At 38.3% G+C, this 23,632-nt stretch overlaps 1 protein-coding gene across 1 annotated transcript in view; it reads left to right on the forward strand.

Moving 5' to 3' along the window:
- Positions 1–1,976: 1,976 nt before the first annotated feature.
- The window catches only part of Cox17 (Cytochrome c oxidase copper chaperone COX17), a 75,352-nt gene continuing 53,696 nt past the window's right edge, over positions 1,977–23,632 (forward strand). The window contains exons 1-2 of the mRNA XM_017622046.1: positions 1,977–2,057; positions 6,015–6,062. Coding sequence (XP_017477535.1) covers positions 2,013–2,057; positions 6,015–6,062 — 93 coding nt within the window. The 5' untranslated portion in view covers positions 1,977–2,012. The remainder of the gene's footprint in view (positions 2,058–6,014; positions 6,063–23,632) is intronic.

Consider the following 23,632-nt stretch of genomic DNA (forward strand, 5'->3'; position numbering starts at 1 on the left):
CCAACGCAAAAGATCTTATTAGGCGCCGCGAAGCAAGCGGGCATTGGCTTGTTACTGGATATCAAAAAGGAATTAATAAATTAAAAGTTAGTTACAATTTTAGTGAATGGTTCTTGCAAATAATATTATTTAATGGTTGAAATGACTTTTTGCCAAAACCAAAGCAGACGGGAAGGAAAAATAGTTGTTCATTAACGATTTGTCTGAAATATCGTTCTTGAAACGCGTTACTGCTCACTAAATTTGTAAAAATAAAATTTTTTCACTTAATTGTTATATTCTTCCTCATTGTGGTAAAGTTACTCATCATCACAGCAGGGCGCAATCTTCTTTTCGATGATTATTGTACTGCTACTTTGAATTTCTCAATTTTGACAATTCTGATCTAAAAGTAAGCGAAACCTCAGAAACTTTAAATGCACTGAAATTCACTAATACCCACTTCCGCAAAAATCACCTTATTTCGTATTTCCTTTGTTAAAAGTTATTGTAAATCATATATTTTTATCGCCTTATTCATAAAAAATAAAAATTTTAAAAAGCTTTTTAAATTGCCATTTGCAACCATTTTTCAATTTATAAACCTTTTTAAAGCTACTTTAGTTTTTTGAATAAGGCTATTAGAATTTAGCACAATTAAAACACGTTCCCTATAGAAAAATTTATTATTAAGAAAATTGGCTATTCTCACATTTTCTTTCAACATCCAATTCGACTTTTTTTACTTTTTGTACAGATATGTCATCGCCGCCAGGACGGCGCAATCTTGTATTCTATCTTTCTTGTCGAATATGCATATGGTAACCATATTCATTAAAATCGTTTCAATTCGTAATAAAAGTAGTTTACATACTTCGAGTCTAAATATATTTTTTAATATAAACTAGCTTTTTTAATTCTAAAATAGATCAACAATCTCAAGATTTATAAAAAATTTGTGTTCAAAAAATACGTTCCAAAGCATCCCTGTTGATATCATAATTCAAATGCAAATTAGAATAGAAATTTTTATGCAAAAGAGTTTCCGCGGTATTTATCATACAAATTTATCACCTTACTTTTCCGTATGTCGCTCTGGAAAGAAATATATTTTAATTTATATGTTTTCTTAAAAATAAATGCAAATTTACCTATTTTTTCCACCGGCAGGCACGAATATCGTATTCAAAACAGAAACAATGACTACGAATTTTACACACATTGTTGGATTTTAGCGCAAAACGATAAGTTTCACAAATATTTTAAATTATTGCCTGGAACATACACATTTATCGTTATTATTGGAAATGCAAGACTTGGCAAGCATTTTTAATTTCTTATTTAATCAATTGAAATGAATAAAAACACATTTTTCTAAAATATTTCTCAATTTACATTTTAAAGTTTTTTCTGAAACTTGAATGTAACTCTGTGCGGAGAATGAGAGAATTGAAAATCAGGTGATCTCAGCTGTTTTCAAATGTAAACAAACAAAATGGCGCTTTCCATACTTGTAAGCCTATACAATGCATATATGTAATACTTCTATATTGGCAGTAAGCTAACTTCTCAATGTGTAAGCATTCCGAAATCAAAGCGAGACAGTCTAGTACCGTTTTTGTCAATGTATTGTGTACTTGAGTTGCCGTTTTTGTATATGTGTTGTGTACATGTTTATTTGTAAACGTATGTGTTCCTTTTCTTTCGTACGTGTTTATTGATATATCTGTACTGTAGTGTTTTCGGACGGTACTAGCTCTTACTGCCTATTATGTGNCACGAAACCCTTCATCTCGTCTCCGAGACTATGTATGTTACTAGCGGGGGAGATTATTATGTATCTTCACTTATTAGATTCAACTACTTATTACATAAGTATGGTAACTCTACTCAATAAGTATCATTCCTAGTTTGTACATCGCTAACATGAATTATAACTACCTTATCTATTGAATTGTAAGTCGTTGAATAAAAAGCAAAAGAAGACATAACAGATTGGCGACGTCGGTGAAAATTTTTATAAGCTGTGCAAAATGGATGCACAGCAACTCAACAGCCTTATAACAGCATTGTCATCGATGGCTACAGCCATCATTCCCACGACAGCCGGTTCTACGTACCGGAATGACTCGGGTTTCACCCGACCAAGGGCTGTTGTTTCGGCGATCTAACCCCGTCTAGATCGGCAATACCCATTAATCATTATCCGTCCATGGAGCAATACCTTGCAGCCGGATTGCTCCGCATCCTTCTTCTCCGGGCGGGCGTAGAGCCCAACCCCGGACCTGAAATTTACTTCTGCTGTGTTTGCCAGAATCGACTCCACCCGAACTCCACTTCGGTTAGGTGCAACTCCTGCAACGGGTGGAGTCACCTAAGAACCTGCTCTGGCCTTAGGTCTCACCGGGAGTGGACCACAAACTTTGTGGCTCCCTGTTGCTCAAGCCAAATGGCACAATCAGCCTCCACGGCTACCCACTCGCGTAATGCACGGGTGCGACCTAGCACCCGAAGAGCCTGCACGGCCCCTAGAAGCTCCCCTGAGCAACAGCAAACCTCCCAACACACCCCTCCCACACAACCTACCGGCCGGTCCCACTCGCGAGCGCGAGCCAACCAGCAGCTACTGGTTGCCCACACCATCTGCTCCGTGTGCCAGAACAGAATATACCGGAATGTGACATCAGTCAAATGCAACACATGCCTTGGCTGGTGCCACTTCCGGCTATGTTCTGGTCTACGCACCACACGCGAGTGGACTACAAACTACAGCGCCCCTTGCTGTAGTGCACCGCCGACGCAGACAACAACGCCCATATCGCAGCCACCTACCATCAGGCTGCAACAGCAACTGCGTCAGGCGCAACAGGCCCAAGGTAGGCCCCACACTTCTCTGACCCCCCGTATCGCGACCAGCCTCCCAAGGCACATGAACGTACTCCAACTCAACTGCAACGGACTCCAGAGCAAGATTGAGGAGATAGCAGTCTTCATGGGTCGGCACGGCATATTGATAGCTGCGGTCCAAGAAACGAAGTTGCACAGCAACTCAACTCTGTTGGGTTGCGCCGCCTACAATGTGCTCGGTAAAGATCGCGAGCGAGATAATGGTGGTGGACTAGCGTTCATTCTACACCACACAGTGCAGTATCGGCTAATCGAAGAAGACATCGACCCAAGGGACACTACCCTAGAATGTCAGGGCATAGCTGTCCGGTCAGGCGATGTCGAGCTCGAAATATTTAACGTGTACATACCCCCTGTCACCTGCTGCCCGGCTGGATATCTCCCTGACATAGGTGCGCTACTCAGAGGCGAAAACCGATTGGTAGTAGGTGACTTCAACGCGCACCACGATCTTTGGCACTCAAGCCTGGCCAATGATCGGAGGGGAAACAGTTTGGCTGAGCAGATAGACGATTCGACATTCTGCACCATGAACGACGACGCCCCCACCAGGATTGTGGGCAGCTGCAGCAGCTCGCCAGACCTAACAATTGCTAGCGCTGGTCTGATAAATAGCATATCATGGCGACCTATGCTAACGTTAGCATCAGACCATCTGCCCATAATCATCTCGATCAATAAGCCCACCGACTTTGCTCCCGCGGATCACCGAACCTACACCAACTTCAACAAAGCTGATTGGAACGGCTTCGCGGAAGTTACCGAGAGCAGCTTCGCCGCCCTCCCCACACCCACAGACGTACATGCTGGCGAACGCCAGTTCCGCAAGGTAGTCACAGCCGCAGCAGCTCGCTTCATACCGTCCGGACGCATCGCGGAAGTCCGCCCAAATTTCCCGGCTGAAGCAGCTGTACTAGCAAATGAGCGTGACCACCTACGCCAGGTCGACCCCGGGGACCCTCGCTTGAGGGAACTTAATTTGGAGATTCGGCAACTGGTAAATCAACACAAGCGGACAAAGTGGGAAGAGCACTTGAAGGCCTGTAACTTCACCTCTGGTGTGAGTAAGCTCTGGTCAACCGTGAGGTCCTTGTCCAACCCGACGAAGCGTGATGACAGAGTGGAAATTTCATTCGAAGGTCACGCCTCATCGGACCCGAAGAAATGCGCGAACTATTTCAGTCGGCAATTCACACTGCATCCTTCGGTAGACAAGGCCAAACGTCGAGTGACCAGGAGGCTGCACAAACTGCCCAAAAACGATGCACCACTTGTTTTCACCAGCGGTGAAGTAAAGGGGGCCATCGGGAAGGCGAAAGCCTCCAAAGCCATTGGACCCGACGGAATCTGTATGCTGATGTTGAAACATTTGGGGCCTGTGGGGGTAGCATACCTCACGGAGGTCCTCAATTTGTCTATGACCACTCTCATCATTCCTGATGTGTGGAAATCAGGGAGAGTGGTCCCACTGCTGAAACCGGGGAAGCCCGCCAACAGAGGAGACTCTTATCGCCCGATAACGCTCCTTTCCCCGGTCGCGAAGACACTTGAGGCCCTGCTGCTCCCATACTTCACCTGCCACCTAACCCCAGCGAAACATCAGCATGGCTTCCGTAAAGTGCACAGCACAACAACAGCACTTAACGCCATAAACACCCAGATAACCCGCGGCCTAAATCGAAACCGCCCCTGTGAGAGAACTGTCCTAGTAGCGCTGGACTTGTCAAAGGCGTTTGACACCGTCTGCCATTCCACGCTGCTAGAAGACATTGAGGCCTCCTCTCTCCCACAGGGACTGAAGCGATGGTCGGCGAATTATATGAGTGGTCGACAATCATCAGTAATCTTCAGAGATCAAACCTCGAAACCAAGAAGAATAAAACAAGGGGTTCCACAAGGTGGTGTTCTCTCCCCCTTACTTTTTAACTTCTATATCTCGAAACTCCCCCAGCCACCTGAAGGAGTTTCCCTGATCTCGTACGCTGATGACTGTTCGATTTTGGCGTCTGGGAATGGAATTGATGACCTCTGCTCAAAAGTAAACGGCTATCTCTCCAGCCTTTCTCGCTTCTTCACTGCAAGGAGCCTAACCCTCTCCCCAACGAAATCAACGGCGACCCTCTTCACCACCTGGACGAAGGAGGTCAGGCTTGAATTAGGCATTCACGTCGACGGCACACCCATACCGACGGTGAACAACCCGAAAATTTTAGGGGTTACCTTTGATAGCCTGCTCTCTTTCTCCGCGCACACAACCGCAGTTGTCAACAAAGTACAGAGCCGCAACAAGGTCCTCAAGTCGCTCGCCGGCAGCACTTGGGGCAAAGACAAAGAAACGTTGCTGGCAACATACAAGGCAATTGGCCGGCCGGTTCTAAATTATGCAGCGCCAGTTTGGTCACCGGGGACTAGTTGGACGCAGTGGACGAAGCTACAGACTTGTCAGAACGCCGCACTCCGGACAGCGACTGGGTGCCTTCTGATGACGCCTGAGCACCACCTACACAGTGAGGCCCAAGTGCTCCCCGTAAGGGAACACAACAAGATGCTCTGTAAGCAGTTTCTGGTGGGGTGTCACAGAAGTGAACACCCCAACAGACCACTGCTGGAGGAGGAGCCTCCGCCCAGGCACGTCAGGGGGCACCTATTCATGTACAAGGACGCAGTCCAGACCTACACAGACCAACCACTGGACCCAATGACGTACAGACGAGCGATTAACGACATTCATAGGGAGTCTGTCTCCACCTACCTCGACTCCCGGCCTAGGAATGTCGTTATCGGAGCCCAATCACCACCTGTGGAAGAGACGGAGCTTCAGTTACCTAGAGAGACCCGCGTTACCCTGGCTCAGTTACGGTCTGGATATTGTAGCCGCCTAAACAGCTACCTGTCCAGACTCGACCCAAACATCCCAAATGAGTGCCCGGCATGTGGAGACTCCCCCCACGACACCAACCACCTCTTCACATGCCAGCTCAATCCGACTCAACTAACACCTCACTCCCTTTGGTCCGACCCCATCGAAACAGCTCGTTTCCTGGGCCTACCGTTAGTTGAGCTTGACGATAATGATTAAAAGTTGACCCGAAACAGGCGGGGCTTAGTAGTGCCGCTACAACAACAACATGGCTACAGCCATGCAACAACAACAACCAACGGCAGGAGCAACCAACGCAAGTATCTCCATTCTAACTACCTTCGACGAATTTAATGCAAAATCGTCTAGAACTACATTTGCAAATTAAAGGTATTTTCGAAAATAAAGATCTATGTACTAAGCTCTTATTACAATACATAGGAGCATCGAATTATGCCCTCCTAGTAACTCTGGCATCGCCAAGAAACATTAGTGAATTGAAGTACGATGAAGTAATACAAAAAATTAGGGTTAGAAAACTCGTGTTTACGATGCGCGCGGAAAAACCATACAGCAAAGAATTGTAGGATAGATAAGAAGAAGCTCAAGTGTGAATACTGTTACAAGACAGGGCATGTAAAAGATGTATGTATACAATACAAAATGAAAGGAAGATGATATTCGAAAGCGACAAACAAAATTACAGAATCAGATAATGATTTTTCAGAAGAAGACAGTGAAAGCATACACAAAATCATAGACATATACAGTAAATCAGAAATTTTAGCAAAAGAAATAAAAAAGTTTATGCAAAAGTGCTCATCGAAGGCAGAAGTCAAAAATTTGAAATTGACTCGGGGGCAGGGTACACGTTGTTACCAGAGAACGAATTTAAAAAATTGAAATTAAACGTAAAGCTTCAAAAGTCAAACATCGCATTCCGTTCATACACAGGCGACATTTTTTTACCCAAAGGAGTGGCAAAAGTAAATGTAAAGTATAAAAATAACAAGTCACTAGAAGAAATGTATGTTGTATTGTCAAAGCATTCCCCTCTCCTAGGTCGAGCCTGGATTCTCCGGCTAGGAATAAAACTAGAAGATAGTGACAAAGAAGCAGAAAATAAAACTATTTGCAGCATAAATTCGATCGCGAACTTAATAACAGAGTACCCGGAAGTATTTGTAGACAGGTAGGAGCAAAACCAATTTTTCTGAAAGAGCGTCAATTACCATTCGCACTAAGAGAAAAAGTCTAAGAAGAATTAGACGAATGGGAGCATGAGGGAATTATAACGCAAGTAAGCACCAGCGACTGGGGATCCCCATTAGTAGTTATTCCTAAGCCAAACGGGAAAGTGCGTCTATGCGTAGATTACAAAATCGCAGTAAATCCACAATTAGAAGCGGCTCATTACCCGATTAAAAGAGTCGACGAAATACTTAACAATCTAAAAGACTGCAAATATTTCTGTAAACTCGATTTGTATAAAGCATATCTTCATGTACAAGTAGATGATGAGAGTCGACACATAGAGGTACATACCGCATGAACAGACTTTCGTTCGGAATTAAAACAGCTCCAAGTGAATTCAATCGTATCCTTGATCAGATTCTATATGGTCTGCCAGGAACATCATCATACTTTGACGATATCATTGTGTTCGGCAAAACAATGCAAGAATGTGAAGGAAGGTTGAAGAAATGCCTGAATAAGCTAAAAGAATATAACCTGCACGTTAATAAAGATAAATGTCAATTTTACAAAGAAAAAATTCAGTACCTAGGATATACGGTAGAGCACAACAAGATTACAAAATGTCCGGAAAAAGTCAAGGCAATTCTAGGGATTCCTGCCCCGAAGAATATAGACGAACTAAGGAGATTTCTAGGAATGATAACCTACTATGCACGGTTTATTCCTAATTTGTCAACAATTACCACCCCGTTAAGAAAACTATTATCTAAAAATACTAAATTCAAATGGTCGAATGAATGTCAATTATCTTTTGAAAAACTTAAAAATGAAATAGTAACTGATCGAATTTTAATGCCATACAATGAAAAATTACCGGTAACGCTAACATGTGACGCTAGCCCTACAGGCATTGCAGCAGCACTTGCCCACGAAGTGGAAGGAATAGAGCATCCTATTGCATTCATTTCAAGGGCTCTTACTCAAGCAGAGCAGCATTATAGTTAGCTAGATCGGGAAGCACTTGCAATAATATTTGCAGTTGATAAATATTTCCAATATTTATATGGCAGAGAGTTCACGTTAGTGACAGATAATCGCCCACTTTCAAGAATCTTACATCAAAACGAAAAAATTCCGGCAATGACATCGGCACGCCTCCTTAGATACGCATCTTTTCTCCAAGGATTTAACTACAAAATGAAACATCGGAAATCCGAACAAATTGCGCACGTTGATTGCTTATCCAGGGCCCCCGCAAAAGATTCGTCAAATCGCTTCACACATTTCCTAGACGAAGAAGTAACAGCAGTACATGAGCAGACAATAAATACGATTGCCACGAATGCAGTTACGGTAACATCTATTGAAAAAGAAACAGGAAACGACCCGGAACTAGCTCAATTAAGAACAAATTTAAAAATTGGAAAAAACCAAGATCCAGAATACTCGCTACAAGGTGGTATTATACTAAGAGGCCAACGAGTAATAATTCCAATGCCCTTACGCAACGAAATATTAAAAGAACCCCATTACACCCATCTCGGAGTAGTGAAAATGAAACAACTGGCTCGGAGGTATTGTTACTGGAAAGGCATCGATGCAGATATAGAGCGTATGGTAAAAGGATGCCGTGATTGTGCTTTGGTTAGGAGGAACCCGCCACAAATCACCACCCATGTTTGGGAACAACCAAAAGAAAACTTTGAAAGAGTTCACATGGACTATGCAGGGCCATACCAGAATTGCTATTTCTTCGTTCTTGTTGACGCGAAATCTAAGTGGTCTGAAGTGAAAGTAGGAAGAAGTGCACCCACATCTGAAAGCACGATTGAATTACTTGAAAATATTTTTGCAACACATGGTCAGCCCCAAGTATTAGTTTCCGATAACGCAACGATTTTTCAGAGTAAAACCTTCAAATCCTTCTGTCAAGAAAATGGTATAATTCAAAAATTCATCGCACCGGGCCATCCAGCTACAAACGGCTTAGCGGAACGACATATCCAAACGTTAAAATATAAACTAGAAGCTATGCAGCACGACAACACACCAATCCGCAAGAAAGTTCAAGAAATTGTCTGTCGCTACCGAATCACCCCTTTAGAAAATGGTAAAACGCCAGCAGAAATGTACTTAGGTCGGAAAATTCGAAGTAGACTGGATGCTATTCGGCCATTATACAAATCAACAACGCAAGCTACGTCTTTGGGGCCAAACCGACAATTCAGCGTGGGAGACCGTGTACAAGCGAAGTGGTTCGATAAAAACAAAGCAAGTTGGAAGTTTGGAGTAGTAATAAGGAAGTACGGGAAGCTGCATTATCAAGTTCACCTTGACAATGGATACAGTCTTAAGCGACACAATAATCAATTGTATAAATCAAGCATTGGAGACATGAAAACACATAGAGGCACGACGGAAAACGAAAGAAAATCCAAACACCCACAGGAAGTATTAATCGAGCATCGGATATCCCCTGAGGTAGACAATCAACAAAGCGAAGAAGGCCAGCCAGAGGGACAACAACGAGAACAAGAATTCCAAGCACGAGGCGAAGCAGTGAGGCGCTCGGAAAGAACACGAAACCCTTCATCTCGTCTCCGAGACTATGTATGTTACTAGCGGGGGAGATTATTATGTATCTTCACTTATTAGATTCAACTACTTATTACATAAGTATGGTAACTCTACTCAATAAGTATCATTCCTAGTTTGTACATCGCTAACATGAATTATAACTACCTTCTCTATTGAATTGTAAGTCGTTGAATAAAAAGCAAAAGAAGACATAACACTGCCAATATAGGAGTATTACATATATAATACAATGCTAAAAATTAGAAAATAATATCTCACTCTCATAGAATTTGTTTTGATAAGTTTTGATTTTGAAATTTTAGCAAAAGTCATTATAAACAATTTATGAGATTGAAAACGAAAAACGTGGAGCGCATGCAATACAAAGCATTAGATTTAATTGACAATAGTGAAACTACATAACATAGACCTAAAATTTCTACAGAGAAAGTACAAATTTGAAATCTACCTACATACATATATTACTCTTCATATCAATTCAGGTCTATTACATGCGCCTCAAGGCGTATTTAACAGGTGATAGCAGCACCCTTTTGTTTTTCTTCGCCTCACGTCTTCATATGTCAAATGGCTGCTGTTGATTGGTTGAAGCAGTTGATTGTGTATTGTTTTCTGTTCTCTTTCACATCCTTCGTATGAAATTTTTGACAGTCCTCGCCGCAAAAGCAAAAACAAAATACATGTACATTTTGTTATTGTCGTACCGATACCACCTTATTGAATACGCCTTGATGCGCCTCATGCTTTTCATTTTCAATCTCATAAATTGTTTATAAGGCTATATCTCCATTGCGAGATTTAATGAAGATTTAGCCCTCTGACGAGATTTAACGTTAAATCTTTCGAGATTTGTCATATAAAATTAAATCTCGAAAGGCAGTAGATTTAAGTTAAAACTTCGTTAAATCTTCAATAATATTGATCAATAAATACAATTTGTTAGGTGTGGCATCCACATATTCACATGCCATATGTCAAATGACATTTGTATTTTCAATACACAGTTGCGGACATTGAAATCTAGCCGATTAAAAAAACATGCATTTTCGTATTCTTAGGGGTGTTTTTATATTTTGGTTAGTTTTAAAGCCAAATTATTAGTATATACATATCTTTAATAAATCAAGAATATATTATTTTAAAACCTAAAAATTCAGAAAATTATGTTTTATGATAATATAATGCAGAGTCTTCTTCGCTTCCTATAAATCTTTTACGCGCTACGACATAAAATTTAGAAAATCCAGAAAATGGTTCTGCTTCGATAACATTGCACAAAAAATCCTCTAGAACTCAATTCGACTCAAGAAATGCATTGGCAATCATTTTTGCTAGCTAGGTCTTCATGATATGCCAAAGGCCTACGATTGGATTTTCGGCTTATGAAGAAGAGAGTTTATTTCCCCAAACCATTACCGAATTTTAAAAATTTTTCTTTCAGCAAATGTTGTTATTTTGTGTGTATTTCAATGCCCGCAACTGTATTTATAAAAACATATATAATCAAACGTCATATATTTCAAGATGTGAACGTCAAACATATCTCGTTGTTGCAATGGAGACGGTTAAGGTTTAGCAACTAGATTTATTAAATCTTAATAGGTAGATCTTTTAATGGAGACATAGTATTATTGAAATATTTTTCAATAGGTGTCTTTCCTAGTTTAGACATTTCGGTTTTAAAGCTATTTAAGTCCATTTCATTTAATACCAAACTTGTTTAATTTGGATAAGCGGTTTGTTTATTATCCGGAAAGGACTTTTATTTCGGAATAAAAAATATTTGGCCAAGTTTAACTCGTAAAAAAAATAACAATTATTTTCGTTCCCTTCAATATTCGCATTCACAAAAGATCCGCATTGATTATTGCGAATGCGAAAGCGAATGCGAATGTTAAAATTAATGCGGAAACTACGCGGATGCTAATGAATGCGAATATTCGCAACAACCCTGGTATGTATGTACATATGTATATAGTAAACGTGAGCAAACCACATTTTGCTTGCATAGGCTTCTGTTCTCTTTTCACTGCAAGTTGAATTATTTTAATANGTATGTACATATGAAGGCATATACTAAATGTGAGCAAACACCATTTTGCTTGCATAGGCTTCTGTTCTCTTTTCACTGCAAGTTGAATTATTTTAATATCTATTGCAAAATTTTATACAGGCAAGACTAAAAAGTAGAAAATAAACAAAATAAAAAACAACTTTTTAATATACCACGCAAGGCAAATTAATATAAGGTGATAGCAGGAATACAAAAACAAAAATTTACATGTATTTTGTTTTTGCTTTGCCGGCATAAACTGTCAAAATGTGTAAAGGGCCATTCACATACAACTTTCCTCGCTTTGCTTGACAGTTCAAACTTTGACAACAAAGCGTGAAACGCAGAAGGTATGCTACAATAAACGCTTTGACAGCTTTTGCGTTCTCCTTTTCCTCCATATATTTTCTCTGCAAAATAGATAACAATATAATAATATGCATTAATAATAGCAATAAAATTTCATATTTTTGTCATTAAATGCAAATGCAAGCGCACGAGAAAAGATACATGTAGACAGCTGATAGCCAAAGCGGGCAAAAGTTGAGAGTTGTGCAAGATTTTGCTTCGTTTTGCTTTGCTTTGCTTCAAACGTTTTTTATGTGAGCATACTCATGCATATGCCTACATCGATCTTATATGTCAAAGCAAAGAACTATCAAGCAAAGCGAAGAAAGTTGTATGTGAATCAGCCTAGAGAGTGTGTCTAGAAATTACTATACTATANTTGTGCAAGATTTTGCTTCGTTTTGCTTTGCTTTGCTTCAAACGTTTTTTATGTGAGCATACTCATGCATATGCCTACATCGATCTTATATGTCAAAGCAAAGAACTATCAAGCAAAGCGAAGAAAGTTGTATGTGAATCAGCCTTAAGAGTGTGTGTAGAAATTACTATACTATATCCATTAAAAGATCTACCTATTAAGATTTAATAAATCTAGTTGCTAAACCTTAACCGTCCCCATTGCCACAACGAGATATGTTTGACGTTCACATTTTGAAATATTTGACATTTGATTATATATGTTTTTATAAATACAGTTGCAGACATTGAAATACACACAAAACGGTAAATAGCAACATTTGCTGAAAGAAAAATTTTTAAAATTCGGTAATGGTTTGGGAAAATAAACTCTCTTCTTCATAAGCCGAAAATCCAATCGTAGGCCTTTGGCATATCATGAAGACCTAGCTAGCAAAAATGATTGCCAATGCATTTCTTGAGTCGAATTGAGTTCTAGAGGATTTTTTGTGCAATGCTATCGAAGCAGAACCATTTTCTGAATTTTCTAAATTTTATGTCGTAGCGGGTAAAAGATTTATAGGAAGCGAAGAAGACTCTGCATTATATTATCATAAAACATAATTTTCTTAATTTTTAGTTTTTAAAATAATATATTCTTGATTTATTAAAACAAAAGATATGTATATACTAATAATTTGGCTTTAAAACTAACCAAAATATAAAAACACCCCTAAGAATACGAGAATGCATGTTTTTTTAATCGGCTAGATTTCAATGTCCGCAACTGTATATTGAAAATACAAATGTCATTTGACATATGGCATGTGAATATGTGGATGCCACACCTAACAAATTGTATTTATTGATCAATATTATTGAAGATTTAACGAAGTTTTAACTTAAATCTACTGCCTTTCGAGATTTAATTTTATATGACAAATCTCGAAAGATTTAACGTTAAATCTCGTCAGAGGGCTAAATCTTCATTAAATCTCGCAATGGATACATACAGCCCTATTCTGCATTTCGACTCGAATCGAAATTTTCTCCGTTTGGCAACTTTGGTATTCTGCGTTCCGTTTCCTTTCGATCAATCTTCCGATCATAGTTCCGTTTTTCTAAGTTGCAAATTTGTTGACGGATAACGTTTCAATTGTTATTTTCGTGGGTTTAAATAATAAAATTTTATAAAAAATTTAAGTAAAATATACTATGCATGTATGTATGGCAAATATTTCTTTGTTTTGTTTCGATTTCACACATTCCTAGGCAAACAGCTAATTTCGAAAGATGTTTTCTGTCTTCCTCTTCTTCTTTCGTTTCGATCGTAACGCAGAATACCTAAGTTCTATTCCAGCGGAGCGGAATGCGGAACGTAATCGAAACGCAGAATAGGGCTGATAGCCTAAAAATGTTAATTAATTACCATAGAACAAAACCTTGGGTCAGCTATATGAATTTGGTAGCCATCGTTCGTTATTTCTGTTTCAAAGCTATTTCAGTCATCTTTCATATGATACTAAATTCGTTTAATGACAATAAGCGGTTTGTGTATTATCCGGAAGGGACTTTTATTTCGGAATAAAAAATATTAGGCCAAGTTTGACTCGTAAAAAAAATAACTGTTATTTTCGGTCCCTGGAATAGCAAGTGCAAGTGCACAGACGTATATCTAACCAGTCACAGAAGAAAGCATTAAAAATTAGTTACAAAAACTAAAATCGAAAAACGCTGATGGCGTGACAAATTCCGAAACAACAAAAAGAATGAGAATGAAGAATTCTTTGGAAAACAACGGTGTTTAAACAACGATCTTACCATGATGCTAGATTGTGAAGATGAAAGTCAGGAGGATACATCCGACATTTGCAGCCCCGATGAAATTCTCAAAAAGTAATTATTGCACCGCAATAAAAATAAATAAATATAACTGAAAGTCCTCTCAACTGGAGCAGCGTCAATGGAAAGAATTTACAATTTTGTCAAGTTAACTCTTGATAAACTTGATAATATGATCAATTTATCATTTTGATAAATGAACTGTCAAACTTTGTATGGAAATCTATTTAACCAAAATGTATCACTTTATCAAACGACTTTGGTGGATATATGTATAAATTTCAGCAAAATTCAACCCTTACAGGTTGCCAGGTAGTCACCTTTGCTACGAACACATAAAAGCAAATGAACACAATGTACGAGGTAAGAAAAGTTAAATAATAAACAGTTTTATGCAATTATTTACCAAGGTGCGTTCATGAAAGGCGGGAATTTAAGCAATTTATCCCATTATCACTTTAGATGAAGACCCCTAGTATAAATGGTGGTATGGACACACAACATTGCAAGTTGATAAAAGCGTTGTAAAAAATAAATATGAGGGGGGGTAGAGGAGCTTTTGTAGATTCTAAAAGTGAAGACCCCACACCACGGAGGCTTCTTATTAAAAAGTTATTAACTGTTAAAATTGCACATTTCACCATACAAATTTCATTAATTACATGCAAGTGTTGGAAATGAACACAGATGTTGGAGCTGCCAGATGAAGAAAATAGTAAAAAAAAAGTCGCGGGTTTTGTAATGAAAATTTTCATTTAATATTGAGATACTGTTTGACGTAAAAAGGCGCCGCAGGCGAAGTATTGATTTCAATAAAAATTTATTATATAAAATTATTAAAAAAAACCGCAAGCGAAAATTTAAAAAAAAATAGTGCGATTTCTTATAAAAAATTTTCATTATTTATCTAAGTATTGATTTTAATAAAAAACCGCGGAGAAAATTTTCCTTAAATTCGGTCCAAATTTGAAAAAAATAGGCCCTATAGAGGAGCTTTTTACGATTCTAAAAGTGAAAACCCCAGAGCGCGGAAGCTTTTATTTAAAAAGTTATTAACTTTTAAAGTTGCACAATTCACCATAAAAATTTCATTGATTACATGGAAGTGGTGGAAATGAACACAGATATTGGTGCTACCAGATGATGAGAAGAGTAAAAAAAGTGGGGGGTTTTTGTATTCACCATCTATTGAAATACTGTTTCATATAAAAAAAAGCGACGCAGGTGAAGTATTAATTTTAATACAAATTTTCATTTATCATTCAGTAAGAGCTAGTACCGTCCGAAAACACTACAGTACAGATATATCAATAAACACGTACGAAAGAAAAGGAACACATACGTTTATAAATAAACATGTACACAACACATATACAAAAACGGCACTCAAGTACACAATACATTGACAAAAACGGTACTAGACTGTCTCGCTTTGATTTCGGAATGCTTACACATTGAGAAGTTAGCTTACTGCCAATATAGAAGTATTACATATATGCCCGCAGGCGAAAATTTATCATTATTTATTTATCGAAGTGGTGTTTTTTTTGAAAGCGCCCAACCACCTAGGCCCCCTATGGGTCCCTAGGGACCCCTTAGAAAAATGGCCATAAATCACAATTTTTACTTGGGTCCACAGTATTTTTGCGTAGAATTTCTTTCTGCGTAGGCGTAGCTTTGTAGCCTTGGGAAAGGATGAGGTAACTTTATGCAGAGCTTTTGTTTAACTTATTTTAAAAACACATTATACTCATTTATTCCCTACTGTTATCGAGTTCATTATGAAACGTTTTGTGAAACGTTTTAATTTGTTGAATTTTCGACATTTTGTGGTAGCACCCTTTATATTCACCATCTCAGCCAATTTGATTTGTTTGCTTGTTTACTTTGTCGATGAAGAGTAGTGAAATTATTAAACGCGTTTTATATTGTTAAAAAATAAAATAGAATACATTTAATGTACACAAAATACACGTGAACATTGCAAAGATCATATATTTATAAATATAAGTGTTAAGTGCTCTTTTTCATATGAAACTTTGCTAGTGAAACTGCAAAGAATTTACCAACGAATTAGTTAAATACTAGGAACAAATGCAGTTGGGCTCCAAATCTCAAAAAAAATAAAAAATTGGAATCGATAGAGATGATTGAGCTCAGTATAACGGTATACTTCTTTTTTTGGGCAAACAACAACAACAAAAATTATCAAAGGTTAAAGTTCAAAATAAGCAATTTTTGAGTTCAATATATCTTAAAAACGAATGGATGGATCTTGAAAATTTTGATCTCATTTAATAGGAAATTTGATTCCCTTTAATTTGGATACGTACTCNAGCAATTTTTGAGATCAATATTTCTTAAAAACGAATGGATGGATCTTGAAAATTTTGATCTCATTTAATAGGAAATTTGATTCCCTTTAATTTGGATACGTACTCTATATATATGTTGGATAGTTCTTACACTCTATACTCTATATACATATATGTTGGATAGTTCTTACAAAAAGTGAATTAATGTTAAATAATTATAAAAAAAAAACACCTTTTGCAGAAAACACCTTTCTTCGTAGGCGGCCTTCGGCCGCATTTAGGGATTATAACCCTCACAAAGTAGAATTCTCTTTCTGTTTTGCGAAGAAAAGACACTGAACACCTTTGGCAGAGAACACACCATTCTGGGTAGACGGCCTTCGGCCGCACTTAGGGATTATAACCCTCACAAAGTAGAATTCTCTTTCTGTTTTGCGAAGAAAAGACACTGAACACCTTTGGCAGAGAACACACCATTCTGGGTAGACGGCCTTCGGCCGCACTTAGGGATTATAACCCTCACAACGTAGAATTACGTTTCTGTGTTGCGAAGAAAAGGCACTGGACACCTTTTGCAGAGAACACCTTTCTGCATAGGCGGCCTGCGGCCGCACTTAGGGATTATAACCCTCACAACGTAGAATTACGTTTCTGTGTTGCGAAGAAAAGGCACTGGACACCTTTTGCAGAGAACACCTTTCTGCGTAGGCGCCGTCGGCCGCACTTAGGGTTTGTAAGCTTTTTTTATAATTATTTTACATTAATTCAATTTTTGTAAGAACTATACAACATGTATATAAAGTATGTATACCAAATTAAAGGGAATCAAATTTCCTATTAAATGAGATTAAATCAATTCATTCGTTTTTGAGAAATCTTGATTTCAAAAATTGCTTATTAACCGACTTCCAAAAAAGGAGGAGGATATCAGTTCGTCAGAATATATATATTTTTTTTTTTTTTTTTATGTATGTTACCGCATAACTTAGGACCATGTCAACCGATTTCGATAATTCTTTTGCATCGGAAAGGCAGTGTCTCAGAGGTGGTCCCATACTAATCTGGTTGAGATCCGATCATAGGTCGTGAGATCTATATATATATATTTTTTTTTTATATGGGAGTTGAAGTCGTTTTTTTTTTGCTAAAAATTACTTGTTTTGAACTTTAGCCTTTGATAATTCTTGTTGTTGTTGTTTTCCCAAAAAAAGAAGTATACCGTTATACTCAGCTCAATCATCTCTAACGATTCCAATATATTTTTTCTTAATTTGAGATTTGGAGCCCAACTGCATTTATGCCAAATACTATTACTAATAAAGTGAAAATAGTGATAAATAATGTAAATATATACGATTTTTAACACGCCCGCCATGTTTCATGACGAAAATCGTGATAGTTTTGTGAAAATAGCCAAAAACCGATGTAATGGAAAGCCAACCCAAGACGCGCCTCAGGGGAAAATTTTTAGTAAAAACTCGTGCGATTTTCTATTAAAAATTTTCATTATTTATCGAAGTATCGGTTTTTATGAAAAAGTGCCGTTGGCGAATATTTGTAAAAAAAATCATTGTTTATTGAAGTACTGGTTTTTATAAAAAAGGGTCGCAGGAGAAAATTTGTAATAAAAAATCACGCGATATTTTATTAAAAAATTTCATTATTTATCGAAGTATTGATTTTTTTTAAAGCGCCGAAGACATACGCATTTTTTCTCCAATTTTATCGAGATCAGGTAATCTAGGTGGGCTTTCAACCCCTAAAATTGATTTTGAAAAAGTTTAGGGAAGGGGGTACCATTAGACGCGTCTTGTTCATTAACTATAACACATTCGCTTGAGATATACATATGTGACTTGAATTTCGTTAAAAATGTGATTCTACATACGTACTATTTATACAAATAGACCAATACCTTTTGCTTCCAAAAATTTGTTTACTTCAAATACGTGTGTATTTTCATTTTTACATTATAAATTTCAAATGACCAGTTTCTAAGCCTACTTTCAGTGTCGTAGCCCTTCTCATTGATGAAGCTTCTGTAGTATTTTCGTCAATATTTTTAATTCTTTCCAGTAAAAGCTTATTCTATTGCAAATTCTGTCGGTTTGTTGACTTTTATCGAGATTAGGAAGGAAACGATACGAGTAAATACAACTACATACTCGATACTTTTCCATCTATACCATGCAGAGTTGCCGTGGACAAATTTATTTCTCTATCAAATTTTCCTACCAAATTTTTCCAATGTCAAGTTTATTAAAAATTTAGATAACATAACACTAAGGGCCGGTTACTCAATGTCTGGTTAACGCTAATCCCCGGTTAAACATAGTTATCGACGTTACCGACTCCCTGTTGTATGCATGGGGTCGTAGACGTCGATAACGATGTTTAACCGCAGATTAGTGTTAACCAGACTTTGAGTAACCGGCCCTAAGTAAAACTAATGGCCCAATTCTGTGTCGCTGACAAATAATTTTTTACTGACAAATTTAAACTTTTTCATAAATTTTTCCGTAAGAAACACTGTGACAAGATTTTGTCACTAATAGAGAATAGAGTCGTAAAAGAGAGCTAGTACAATAAAAATAAATTAACTGCTTATAACAATCCATTTTACTGCACAGACATACAAATATATGTCTCTTTACACATATATATTACTATCATTATTAATATTAATACGTCAGGAATACTGCCGCTGCAACCTAAGGAGATTATTGTGCTAAATTGTAATCACTCTAACCTCGGGCTATTTAAGAAGTTAAGCCCTTTGGAGAGGGCCATGTTCCAACTTTTGGATGGAAGAGACAATCGTTCCCCAAGGTGTACTTTCGCGATACTTGGGCAGTCAGTTTAGAATATGCTCTGGCCTTTCCTCCACCAGCCCACTAAAGGCTCGGGACCATGCAAGCGCTTTTGGGCTCCAGGCTTTGCGAGACAGTAAACCCTTTCGTTGCCTTCAAACCCTTCATGTCCCGGAACCCACTCCAACGTTACGCTACTGTGGGCTCCCGTCCACAAACCTTGGGGCTATTTTAAAAGAGTCTAAGGCCTTTAAGGCTGCCTGACTATCCGACATAATATTTATTCTGGCCCCGTTAGTCCTTCTACAAGGACATACCCGAACACAGACTTCGATTGCGAAGACTTCTGCCTGGAATACGGTTTATTATGTGCCCATTGGTGGCAGACTTTCCTGGAATCTTGGTCCAAGTACACCGGCCACATTAGTCCCGTCGTCCGTCTTCGATCCGTCGATATACCATATTTACCTGGGACCCTTCGTCAATCATAGTTATAATCACTTCGCAGCACTCCCTTTCCGAAATTCTGACCTTGTAGGGTTTGTAAAAGGATAACTTGGGATCATCTAGAAATGGCTTAAGAATCTCCAAATAACCCCGAAGATCTCCACTTTTCATGCTGATCGCATTGGGCAGCCGTAGGGCGCTCCATCGTAATCATGTCAAGGGCATCCGTTGGACAGATGCGTATAGCTCATGTGATGGCCACGCGGACCACTCGGTGCAGCTTACTCAAGGTGGCACCCGCGTTTATTTGCTTTGCTTTTGGCCACCAGGCCAGTGTCGCATATATAACAACGGGTTTTACTACCGTATTTAAAGACCTATAGTTAGTTAGGGGGATATTCCCCCAAGTCTTACCATGAAGTCTCTGACAGGCATAAAACGCCCTTGTAGCCTTGTTGGCAACATTCGAGAGATTTGAGCTCCAATTGATTCTTTTGTCCAGAGTTACCCCAAGATACTTCACTGAGAACTCAATTTCCGTCCCTGCCAAGATGGGTCTAGTCAAGTTAACTTTCATTCTTTTGATAAATGTTACAATGGTGGAACTCAGTGGCTTTATGTAAAAATATATGAGCCATTCTTTTTTAAGTCGGACGGATTTCGTAAAAAAATTATGTCATGGCTCCGATTCGCTTCAATTTTTTTTTCATGGGTTCTATACATGAAATAAGGTAACACGTATTCAAGGAAATTTTTTTAATTTTGTTTCTTCGGAGATGTGATCTGTCAAAATTTGCATTTTTTCGTGATTCTGACTTATCATGTACTTCTTCAAATCATTGTATCTTGTTGCATACAGTGTTGAAATACAATGCAACGCCAACGTGGAACTCAAGCAGAACCTAGGAATGGAGGCATAAGGACCAAACGGCGCCGAGGAATTTGTTTTTAGTGACGAAAATTCAGCCCCCATTGTAAAATTAGAAGAGTTGTCTGAGCTCAGTACCTCTGAAAAAGCTTGGGAAATTAAGTTAATATTCTACAATATATTTTTACCAAAGAAGGTAAATTTATAAGAAGAGACAACTCGTTACTTTGATAATGTGCCGCGCCGATTTTGACCGTATCTGAAACGTTTGCAACAGGAATTTGTCTCCGTTTTGACTCTGTCCGCGGCAGATTTTTTATTTTCGCGGCGACCACGGAAAAGACAAACAAAACAGAAGAAAAGCGGCAAATGTGAATTTCTGTGATTTTACACAAGTGGTTGGAAATATATAATTTAATTTAGAAAATATATAAATGAAGGTGTAAAATATTAGTCTGTTCCAATAGCAGGTGGGTTTACAGGATTTAGTCAGAACTTACAGGAAGTCGTTCCTATTGACATAAAACCTGTAGGTGGGAACACTTTTGAGAGAGAAACTGAGCAACTGTTCCTAGTCAGAAGTTACAGGATTTAGTCCGGAGTTTTTTTTCCTGTAAGTTCATGAAAAGTGTCAAACGATCAGCTGATTTGCATCTGCAAACAAAAACAGAAAGCGGTGAAAGGAAAGAACCTTATATATGTAAAAAAAGGAAGATAACAACGAAATATTTGAATATGTATAGATTTTAATAATTATTTAGTGATATTTCAGCCAAATCAGTTTTGTACCAATGACATGTAAACAAACCAACTGACGTTTTTACAGGAAATAGTGCTTTTTGCGTTCCCGTGCACTTCTGCATCTGTTCTCCTATTACTCTCACTTGAGAGAGTAAAATTGTAGTTTTACAGTTCCACAGGTTTTAGTCCGAAGTTCTAAGGAACAGACTATGAGCGTGTGTGAATCGGTAACAAAGTTCGCGGCGAGTAAATTTTTGACAACTATGAGGTGAAAAAAATTTCAGTAGCTTATGAGGCTAGTATAACGCAGTCTTTAAAATTGCAAAGATGTCTTTTTATATACTTCGATTTATTTCTTACTATTTTTCTGGCACGTCTCCTCGTTTTAGCTGTCACCGGAAGAAGAAGGATAAAATGGCTCCTTCTTTCGGTACAGAGTGTTTAGTGTATCTTATATCTACAAATGACAACTACTGGGTGATACATATAAACTTGAATAAATAATTAGTTTACAAGTGGGTAGGGAACATTACATCTCGACCAATCTGACTTTACGATTGACCTCAATCAGCTGACAGTTCTTGTTGAGGTTGTGTGACCTATTGCCGTTGGTGACTGAAGAGGCTCGAGACGATTGTTAGTTGGTGAGCACCATTTACGAATTTTTATAGCTTCAATAACGCCGTCATATGGTAAATGTGTCAATTGGCAATTGTCTATATCCCTTATAACATAACGGTCATTCGGCAATACTTTGTGTATAATATAAGGGCCTCTATACTTCTGAATAAATTTCTTATTAGTTCCAACTGTGGTATCAACATGCCTAATTACTACAAAATCTCCTATCGAGTATGTCTTTGCGGGGACACTATTTTTTAAGAAGTATTGTAGGTTGTAATCCTGCGATCGCTCTATATTCCTAAGTGCACTTTGTCGGGTTTTCTCAAGGTCCCTGGTCGTTTCATCCAACAGTTTTTCTTCAGTGCATTCCGTAAATTCATCTACAATGCAACCCCGTTGGTTAACACCAAAAAGCAAATCACTTGGAGTGTGTTTGGTTGTACTATGGACAGTATTGTTTAGCGCATATTCTACTTGAGACAATTTCGCAGTCCAATCAGCATGGTCTATAGTCTCAGTAAGTTTACTCAACATTGTCTTAAGAACACGGTTGACTCTCTCAACTTGACCATTTGCCTGTGGTGATGCCACTGCAACCTTCACATGACCTATATTTCTTTTCAATAAAAAGTTACTGAACTCGAGGGAAGTAAAACAAGTGCCTCGGTCAGTTATGATACGTCGTGGACGACTATAGTAGCTGAAATACTTGTCCAGTGAGCAACATACCTCTTTTGTACTCGTAGAATTTACCGGATATAATTTGACGAATTTCGTGAATGCATCTATAGCAACTAGTATGTGTTTCCGCTTTGACTTAATTGCTGGTAGAGGACCGAAGTGATCTAAATGGAGGGTGTCGAATGGTATTGGTTTTTTAGGAATGCTAAAAAGATTATGCTCATTGGAACGGGCTGGCGCAGAATATATAATGCACTTGATACAATTCTGAATAAATCTGCTGATTTTATCCCTCATATTTTCAAACCAATAAGTTTTGCGTATTTGGTTGTAACATTTTTCAGTACCTAAATGACCGATTTTCTCGTGTGTTGTGCGAATTACATTTTCTTGCATCTCCAAAGGAACACAAAGCATTATCTTCCCCCCAATCCTACGACATACTAATCCGTCTACTAGTTCATATCCTACAACCTCCTCCTTCTCTAATTTACTCATAAGTACCCTGAGCTTCTCATCCCGATTCTGTGCGATTTGTATCTGAACATCCAAGTCATCCAAATCTACAGCGGCTATTAACTCACATTTATTCATATGACTTATCTGGCGTTCAGAGCTAGACAGCAGCTTCGATTCTACAGGGTAAGCGCACCGAGGACTTGCAAAGTCATTTGTTTCATATTTAAGAACTGAATTGATACTATCATATTCCTTTTCCAATAACGGACTTCTACTCAAAGCATCTACATGGCCAAGGTTGACTCCGACACGGTGCTGGATAGAGTAGTCAAAATTTTCTAACTCTAGCGCCCATCGGGCTATCCGAGGATTAATCTGTTTTTTGTTTAAGGTCATAGTCAACGAGTTACAATCTGTAATAATTTTAAATGGTACACCTTCTAAATATATTCTAAATCTGCGAAGAGCATAAATGATCGATAGTGTTTCCAGCTCGAAGCTGTGATA

The sequence above is a fragment of the Rhagoletis zephyria genome, unplaced genomic scaffold, assembly GCF_001687245.7.
Source record: "Rhagoletis zephyria isolate East Lansing unplaced genomic scaffold, Rhagoletis_zephyria_1.1 Rzeph_scaffold_02684, whole genome shotgun sequence".
Lineage (NCBI taxonomy): Eukaryota > Metazoa > Arthropoda > Insecta > Diptera > Tephritidae > Rhagoletis > Rhagoletis zephyria.